Source organism: Eumetopias jubatus, unplaced genomic scaffold (assembly GCF_037043125.1).
Source record: "Eumetopias jubatus isolate StellerSeaLion01/CBP00866 unplaced genomic scaffold, mEumJub1_p1.0 scaffold_1, whole genome shotgun sequence".
Taxonomy (NCBI): domain Eukaryota; kingdom Metazoa; phylum Chordata; class Mammalia; order Carnivora; family Otariidae; genus Eumetopias; species Eumetopias jubatus.
Genome location: NW_028274807.1, coordinates 96,515,614 through 96,525,175, shown reverse-complemented (window position 1 = coordinate 96,525,175; position 9,562 = coordinate 96,515,614). Strand labels below are relative to the sequence as shown.

Below are 9,562 nucleotides of genomic sequence, written 5' to 3'. Positions count from 1 at the left end.
ATTCAAAACTTTCTTGAGCCCGTCAGAGAAGTAAGGTCACAGAGCAAACAACTGACCTGATATGTAAGGAGAAAAGCTGCTTCCAAGAAAGAAAAGGATATGAGCACTTGCATGCCCCAGGAGACTCTGCCTGTTGCCAAAGAAGACGGTAGGACAAATTCAGGTAAAAATTTTAATCCATTTCTAAAGGCCAAGTGTGGGTGGGAATGAGAATATAGAATCCCTGGGAGCCACAGACACAAGCTGTGGATTCTTCCAAAACCTCACATGAGCTCCACAAAAAAAAAAAAAAAAAAAAAAAAAGATTGGGGTAGGGACCTGAGGTCTGAGAAACCTCCAACCCTGCGCAAGTGTTAGAGAGGTAAACAGCTGTGGAAAAAGCACAAATTCCTGCCCACCCTCTTCTCACCTAACTCCTCCCACAGAAAAAAATACTTAAGTATTTGGGCTTAATGCAGCAAAAGTCTGCAGCTGAGGGAAGGGAACAGAAAAAATAATCCTCTCTTCCAGGAGCTGCGTGCTTGGACCATACCATTAGATATCTCAGCAGGGTTGTTGTTATTTTTTGTTATTTTTTTGTTTGTTTTTTGTAGAAATTGAGAAGACGATCTTAAGTTTTTATGAAAAGATAAACTTAATTAGCCAAAAGAGTTTTGAAAAAGCTGAACAAAGTTTGAGGTTCACAGTAACTGATTTCTAGACATATAGCAGCAGTCAAGATAGTTCTGTGCTGGAGAAAGGATAGACCTGTGGGCCCATGGAACTGGATGGAGAGTTCAGAAACTGAAATAGACCTACACATATACAGCTGACCCTTGTACAATATGGGGAGGGGTGAGGGTGTTAGGGGTGCCCACCCAGGTTCAAAAATCCACATATAACTTTTGACTCCCCCAAAGTTAACTACAAGTAGCCTACTGTTGACCCAGAAGCCTTACCAATAACAGTCTATTGGCACATATTTTGTATGTTATATGGATTATAGACTATATTCTTACGATAAAGCTAGAGAAAAAATGTTAGGAAAATCATGAGAAAATACACTTACAATACTGTAAAAAATCCTCATATAGGCAGGGTGCCTGGAGATCCCCAAGATCTGTCTCTTGCTTCAACAGTGTTAGATGATATTACTCAGCCATCAGAAAGGATGAAATCTTACCATTTACATCCACGTAGATGGAACTGGAGGGTATTATGCTGAGTTAAATAAGTCAGTCAGAGAAAAACAATTATCATATGGCTTTACTCATGTGAAGAAGGCCATATGAAACGGCGGTACTCATAAGAAACGGCACAGAGGATCATAGGGGAAGGGAGGGAAAAACGAAATGAGAAGGAGTCAGAGAGGGAGACAAACTATGAGAGGCTCTTAATTATGGGAAAGGAACTGAGGGTTGCTGGAGGGGAGGTGGATGAGGGCGTGGAGAAAGTGGGTGATGGGCATTAAGAAGGGCACGTGATATGATGAGCACTGGGTGTTATATGCAACTGATGAATTACTGAATTAATGATGTTGGCTGACTGGATTTAAAAACAAAACAAAACAGTGTTAGATGGAGGACTGTCCCTTCTTTCCAGTTGCAAACTTAAAATCCGTTGCCTCAGCCATCCTCTGCCTCCAGGACCAACGAACAGTGTTTTTGTTTTGTTGCTTAGCTCCTTATTGCCAATCAAACATGAGCTGCCAGATTCCTCAGAATTATTCCTCTCAGGTGGAGGCTGCTGTCAACCCCTTGATCAACATATATCTGCAAGCATCTACACTTAACCTTTCTCTGGTCGGCTTTATTCCCACCACAATAGTGTGGCTCTGGAGGGCATGGGACACTTCTGTGAGTTGGCCGAGGAGAAGCACAAGGGCTCCAGCTTTTCTCGAAGATGCAAAACCAGCCCAGCAACAGCACCTTTTCCAGGATGTGCAGAAGCTATCAGAGGATAAGTGGGGTAAAACTCTGTACGCTATGGAAACTGCCATAGTCCTGGGTAAGAACCTGAAGCAGATGCTTTTGGATCTGCATGCCCTAGGCTCTCCCCACGCAGACTCTGTAACTTCCTAGAGAACCACTTCCTTGATGAAGAGGTGAAACTCATCAAGAAGATGGCAAACACCTGACTAATTCTGCAGCCTGCCCGCAGAGTGGGCTGGACTAGTATGACTCACTCTCAAGCATGACTAGGAGCCTTCAGAACCTGATGACCTTCGAGGGGCCCCTCTGGCATTTCCCTGGTGTCAGGGCTTCTCCCTGAACCTCCCCCTGCAGCTACTAGGCTGCTTTTTAACCATCCTGGAGTCCTTTTACAAGCTGTGGACAACTGGAAACAATAAAGCTTTTTGCAGTGTTGGGGTGTGGGGTGGGGGATGGGATCTGCCTATAATGCGACTCAAGCAGTTCAAACCCATATTGTTCAAAATTCAACTATATGTTCAATTGATTTTTCAATAAACATGCAAGGAAATTCAATGGATAAATGATAGTCTTTTCAATAAATAGTGCTGGAAAAGTTGGATATCCATAAGCAAAACAATAAAGAACCTTCACTTTTACATTTTGCCTTATATAAAAATTAAATATAAATTGATCATAGAAACGATCCATTAAAGAACAGATTGATAGATCGGACTTCATCAAAACTTAAAATACCAGCTTTTCAAAAGACCAGATTAAACAATAAAAAGACAAGGCATAAGGACACCTGAGTGGCTCAGTCGGTTGAGCGCCAGATTCTTGATTTCTGCTGGGGTAGTGATCTGGGGTAGTAAGATTGAGACCCCCCCGACCCACTCCACACTCACTGGAGTCTGTTAGGATTCTCTCTCTCCCTCTTCCTCTGCCCCTCTCCTCACTCATGTGCTCTCTCTCTAAATAAATAATTTAAAAAAAAGACAAGCTCTCAAAGTATTTGCAACCCACTGATAAAGGGCTGGTATCCAAATAATATTAAGAACTCTCAAAAGTAAGTAATAATAGAATAATAATAAATGGGTAAAGGATTTGAAAAGGAATTTCACCAAAGAAGATATAAGGATGTGAAGCAAGCACTTTAAACACTTAATATCTTTAGTAAATAGGGAAGTACAAATTAAAAACAAAATGAGAAACCACTATACTTGCATTGTAATGGCTAAACTAAAATGAATACAGAGTGCTGGTGAGGATGTGGAACCACTACAACTCTCATATACGTCTGGTAGGAATGCAAAAATAGTACATCACTTTGGAAAACATTTTGGTAGTTTCTTATAAAATAAACATATACTTCCATATGACCGAGCAATTTTCTCCTTGGTATTTATTTACCCAAGTGAAATGAAAATCTTTTTTCACACTAAAACCCATAAATAATGGGGTAGGCAGGCAGAATAGTCAGAAGAGTACCAGTCACATTCAAACAGCCTGGTCTAGGAGGCCTCTTAGTTCCCAGGGCCCTGAGATCCCTCTGTCCATCCAGAGATACCCAGTGACCTGGTCTGGGGAAGGCTCTTCCCCTGCAGAAGCAGCACTAGCAGGAACTAGCAGGAACCCCTGGCAACAGGTAAATCAAGAAACCAAAACAACATGGCAAAGGTTCTACAGATGACACTGTCTTTGGAAACACAGCCCACAGTTGGCCAGGACCTGCATGGTAAACCTACCAGGGCAACTGCTTGCTAAAACAAGAGACTTAAATAGGACTCAGAATCATTGTCAATATACTGGCTGTCCTGTTATACTATAGTTTTGCAAAACATTACCATTAGGGGAAACAAAAGATCTCTCTGTATTATTTCATACATGTGCATGTGAATTTAATATTATCTCAATTAAAATGTCAAATAAAATACCAAAAAAAAAGAAAAAAAACTCAAATGCTTATGTGCTTACATAGCAACTTTACTTGTAATTGTCCCAAACTGGAACCAACCCAAATAAATATCCCTCCACTGGGGATCAGATAAAATAATGGTGGTACATTTAAACAATGGAAAGCCAATCAGCAATAAGAAAGAAAGAACTACTGATACATAAAACAGCCTTTTTAAATCTCAAATGTGGGCGCCTGGGTGGCTCAGTCGTTAAGCGTCTGCCTTCAGCTCAGGTCATGATCCCAGGGTCCTGGGATCGAGCCCCGCATCGGGCTCCCTGCCTCCGCGGGAAGCCTGCTTCCCCCTCTCCCACTCCCCCTGCCTTGTGTTCCTGCTCTCTCTGTCTCTCTCTGTCAAATAAATAAAATCTTAAAAAAAAAAAATCTCAAATGCATTAGGCTGTGTGAAATAAGCCAGAGTCAGAAAACTACATATTCTATAACTCCACTTAGATCACATCCCTCTCAGAGGCAAAACTATGGGGGAATAAAAACCAAGGCTGGGAATAGGGAAGTTAGTCGTTGACTATCAGGAGCATAGTTGAATTTTGGAGGATGGAACTTTTTCTATATTTTGCTCTATATCTGGATCATGGTTGTGGTTTCATGACTGTATGCTTTTTTCAAAACTCTCAGAACTATACAATAAAAGGGTAAATTTTGCTGTATGTAAATTTTACCTTGATTAAAGAAAATGAAAAAAGGAAGACGCATTAGTTTGACCCCTGAATAGTTAAGACTGATGGCAATTATAAAAAGTGAACCCATTACATAGCCCTTAAAAGCATTAAAACTGCAATTAAAGCACTTTTTAAAATAACCCACAGTCCTGCCATCCCAAGATGTCACATTCTTTTATTTTTTTATGTACTGTCTATGTATACCTTTTAAATAGAAACATATTCATAACCATTTTCCATTCGTACACTATTCCATCTAATTAAAGTATAATTGACTTAACCTTTCTTCATTAATGGACATTTGGACCACATTATAATGTCTTAGTATGATAAGCAAAACTCCATCCAACATCTTGATACACATAATCATTTTTTCTTTTGATTGCTTTCACTTGGGGTAAATTTCAATGCAAGGAATTACAGCAAAGAGCACTTAATTTTTCTTCACCAGTTTGATCATTTTTTTCCTGAAAAGATTTTTACTTATTTTTCCATTCCCATAACAGAAATTAGAACAATTTTATAATCTCTCATATTCACTAATATATACATATGCAATATTTTCAACTTAATATATGTGAAATGGGGTACTTTGCTTTAATTTCCATTTTTCTTTTGTATTACTGATTATATAATCTCCAAATTTTGTTTCAAATTTCAAATCCATTTGAGGCATAGTCTATCCATGTCCTTTGTCCATATATATATTTAATACGTATGAACATAGCAGTATTGCCATGGATAAGTAATATTTTCCTAAATGTTCTCTTCCAGATTTATGACAAATTATACTAGGAATTTCTACTAAGTAAAATGAAGCTAGGAACCATGAGTTGCACAGTGGCTACCATATGCTAATACTAGATGCTCAAAAAATATTTGTTGGAAAAAGAGGAAGGAAGGAAGGAAGGAAGGAAGAGAGGAAGGAAGGAAGGAAAGAGGGAAGGGAGAGAAATTTATTCCTCATGTGAAGAGCAATTATAAACAAGGAGTAATCATCTTAACAGGGAGGCCTGGGAAAAGTCTCTGTCTTTTTCTTATAGGAACTTGGAAGCTTGCCATATTTTTCCCTTTTAAAACTTTTACCTACTCAACTTTAAAATATACTTCTATTTCTAAGGTGAAGATGAAGTATCATCTGTAACTGGAATACTATATTTCTACCAGGAAGATGTGACAACTCTTAATGTATTTGGTTCTGAAGGTTTTGATTGTTTATTTTGCAGAAAGGAAAAAGTGCTAGAGTAGGGGAGGTTTTACTACTACAGACCCAAACTGCTCAGTTTTGTTTTGATTTGTTTTTTAACTTCCCCTCTCCTGTCATTTTACTGTGTATGACACCAATCTTATTCAAATGAGGTATTTTTGTTTGTCAAGTGAGATGGCAAATGTGACAAGTACATTTCGGGCAGGATAGTGGGAATGGTGAGAAATCTGTCTTTGACAAGGAGTAGCAGCATCACAGATTGGTGGTTCCATGTGAGAACTGTACTATACAAAATCATCTCAGCCCACCCCCAGAAGAATAGCTCATGAGATATTGGTGGTCCATCTGGAGTGCTCAGAGCCAATTCTGCTAATGCAGGGGGATGCTGTGTACATCAGAGCAAAGCTGGGGTAATCCTGGCAAGTTGGGTAACGATAATTGGTGATGAACACTGGCCTTTCAGAGAGACCAGAATCAAACCACATCTCTCTTTTCCGTATGAATGACAGAGCTCTTTATTCCATTCTCACACTAAGTCCCCACATACTACATCTGCAATACCTTAATAAAATGAAAGCAAACATTATTTGCAACTTTAGCTATGTCATACAAAATTTGGCAGGTCCAATTTGCATTTGAATAATAAATTGAAATGAACCCAACAAATACCAAGTTTGTAGCAGAATAATAGTGGAAAATATATACGTAAGGTTATTACTATCCAGGTGGCAAAAGATACAAATGAATGTTGGAGGTGAGCATAAAACTGTCCAGTATTTTATTCATTGATATTTATGAAAATGTACAACTGGTTTATGATTTCCATTTCCTGCACTGAATTACACAGCAGGAACTTATCAGAGAAACCAGTTAATATTGACAATATATTGTCTGTTATAATAACTGGTAGTATGGCTCAAAATAGCAAATAGCACTCTTGAATCCCAGGGATCTCCAGAATGACATACTCTCCAAACTTTACCTCAAAGATAAGGGAGAAAATAATTTGGGATTACAGGAAAGCAACCACAATAGAGAAAAAATCTGAGATTAAAGATAATGTGGTTAAACCCGGTGAGATCAATGGTACTACCATAAATTAAGCAGTTATTTGGAGGGAAAGCATGGAGGAAAAGACCAAGGGATTTTTTGATATAAGAAAGTAGGAGATATTGGGAAAGATTTAGTTTATTTGTTCATTCACAGATTCATTTATCAAAATATTCATTGAATATCTACCACTTCTGAGCCCTCTGGTAGGATCTTGAGATAAAAGATAAATGTTACAAAAGATTATTTTTAAGGGGTGCCTTGGTGACTCAGTTGGTTAAGGGTCTGATTCTTGATCTCAGCTCAGGTCTTGATCTCAGGGTCATGAGTTCAAGCACCGCATTGGGCTCCATGCCAGGAATGGAGCCTACTTAAAAACAAACAAACAAACAAACAAACAAAAAAACCAAAAACAGACCACAAGAACTTACAGTTCAGTGGGGAAGACCACATTTAGAGAGATGGTGTAAAATATGAAAGTCCTATACTAGAATTATGTACAAGGAAAACATTTGTAAGTCTTTAAGATGGGCACTAAAATCTTCTGTTAGCTGTCCTACAACTACACTAAACCTTAAAGGATGAATAAATGTTATAAATGCGATCAGTTTGTTATCAGCATAAGAAAGAATCCACAGTGTAATTATAAATATTCTACATTTTGACAGTGAGAGTCAGTCACATATCTAATATTTGTGACAAAAATTATTATTTTTTTATTTTTTTAGTCTTTTATTCATTTATTTTATAAAGATTGAGAAAAAGCACGAGCAGAGGGAGGAGCAGAGGGAGAGAGAGAAGCAGACTCCCTGCTGAGCAGGGAGCCCCATGAGAGACTCCATCCCAGGACCCTGGGATCATGACCTGAGCCAAAGGCTGACACTTAACTGACTGAGCCACCCAGGTGCCCTCAGACAAAAATTATTAAGAACACAAACATTTCCTCTTCCTTTTGCTGGCTCTGAAGACCTGAGCTTTGATTGACCTCTCATCAGCACAATAGCTTTGTTCATTTACTGCCCAGCTATTTGAATTAGAAGACCTGAAGGAACAAGTCTGATTCTTGACCCTGGACCAGTTTAGAGCTGACAAGTAAACAAGGCCCTAGTGGGAAAGGCAAAGCATGTGTGCTTCTAGCTCTCAAGAATATAAGGTCAGGGCTGCTGATTTTTGGCAAAAGGCCCAAAGAAGGGTCTTGAAGAACCCTTCGAAATTATAAACGACAAAATAAGAAATTTCTGGACTAGGGCTATAGGTGATTCTCACATTTTATACTCTCAACCTTATAAAGATGATTGGAACATTTTTGGGGTTGAGAGATGTATTAAAGTAATGGTAGTAAACTTGGAAAATCACTACAATTTGAGAAATCATAAAATATTTGAGAATGTCTCCTTTTCAGTTATGTTTGGTACAGGGTATCGTGTGATATGCAAGTGTCATGTTGTGACTCCAATTAAATTGCCAAGAATTCTGGCAGGGCAAAGTCCCTGTTCCCTGTAACTCAGATTCCACAATTCCAGAAGACTGAAAGTCATAGAAAAGCCTCAGGTTTTAGGAGAGAAAACAGATTCCTGTGCTCTAAACACTTGAGAAACTTTCTCCATGTTGGCATCGAGACACTCTTCCTTATGCTCACCCTAGTTAATATGAAAATATGTGCTTTCCAAACTAAAGTGTGTCAATGAAGAGTGTGTCCTATTCTTCAAAGGTTTCAAAAATAAAACATTTTTAAAAATAAAAATCACCCATTACTTCACCACAACTTCAAAGTACACTAAAAAGTGAATTCGAAACACACACACACACACATACACACACACACACACTGAATCTCCCTGAATTCCACACTCAGAGTAATAACTATATAGGTGCAAATATTTCTGGAATATTGCTCATTTTATACAGGTATGCACTTTTTAAAAAAATAGACTTTATAGAGAATAGGTCTAAAAAGCTCCATGTCGACCTACCTTACTTTCTGGTTGTGTATTTTAATTTATCTTGAAATCCTTTATTGATAGACATTTGGTTTTTTTAGTCTATTTTTTATCACAATCAAGGATATAGTAAATATTCTTGTTCGTATATATTGTTATTTCATGTACAAAATTCTGGAGATCACATGCATCATGTCATAGTCTTTGGAACCGTAAAACATTTTCTTTCAATTACAGTTATATCATCTGCAATTTAAACAATTTTGGCCAAGTAGAACCACAGTTTGATCATCAGAAATTGGTGGTAATAATAATCCCTTTATAGGACTGTGAAGATGGAATGAGATAAAATATATAAAATTTATTTTTAAAACTGAAAGTAATGTACATGCTTTTATTGTTAAAGGTTATGTACAATTGCAAGATTATCAACTTGGTCAGTTGTTACTACTTCTCTGAAGCAGGGCCATTAATTGAAATTTACCCCAAGAAGTGTTGGGGTGGTTCCACAGAACAAGGGAAACGGGGTGGAAAGGAGGATTCTAGGAAGCTGAACAGCCTTTGAAGTGAACTTCAGAGCATCTTGGTGCAAAAAGTCTACTGGGGGTTCCTAAATTAGTTGTAGAACTTAGAGGCTGTGCTTCTCTTCATGAAGGCTTGGCTCAGTTTGAAAGCACAGTAGACAACAGGAGGCACCAGATGCCTCCAGCACTGTCCTGGAAGCAGTGGTTGCCTAAAGTGGATATAGTGGCTCCATTGAGGAGCTTGAAGGAGCCAGGAGTATTGCAAAGACCTACACACCTTTTTCTATTTCAACTAAATTATTAAAGAAGAAACCT

The 9,562-nt window shown here is 38.3% G+C and overlaps 1 protein-coding gene across 1 annotated transcript; it reads left to right on the top strand.

Annotated features, from left to right (window-relative positions):
* The first annotated feature begins 1,679 nt into the window (after positions 1-1,679).
* On the top strand, positions 1,680-2,060 carry LOC114209018 (ferritin light chain-like). Its single transcript, XM_088023014.1, has one exon. The coding sequence runs from the start codon at positions 1,680-1,682 to the stop codon at positions 2,058-2,060; it is 381 nt and encodes a 126-aa protein (XP_087879140.1).
* The last annotated feature ends 7,502 nt before the right edge of the window (positions 2,061-9,562 follow it).

Excerpts from the sequence above, each read along its gene's own strand:
- LOC114209018 (XM_088023014.1), top strand. The coding sequence starts at position 1,680 with ATGAGCTGCCAGATTCCTCAGAATTATTCCTCTCAGGTGGAGGCTGCT.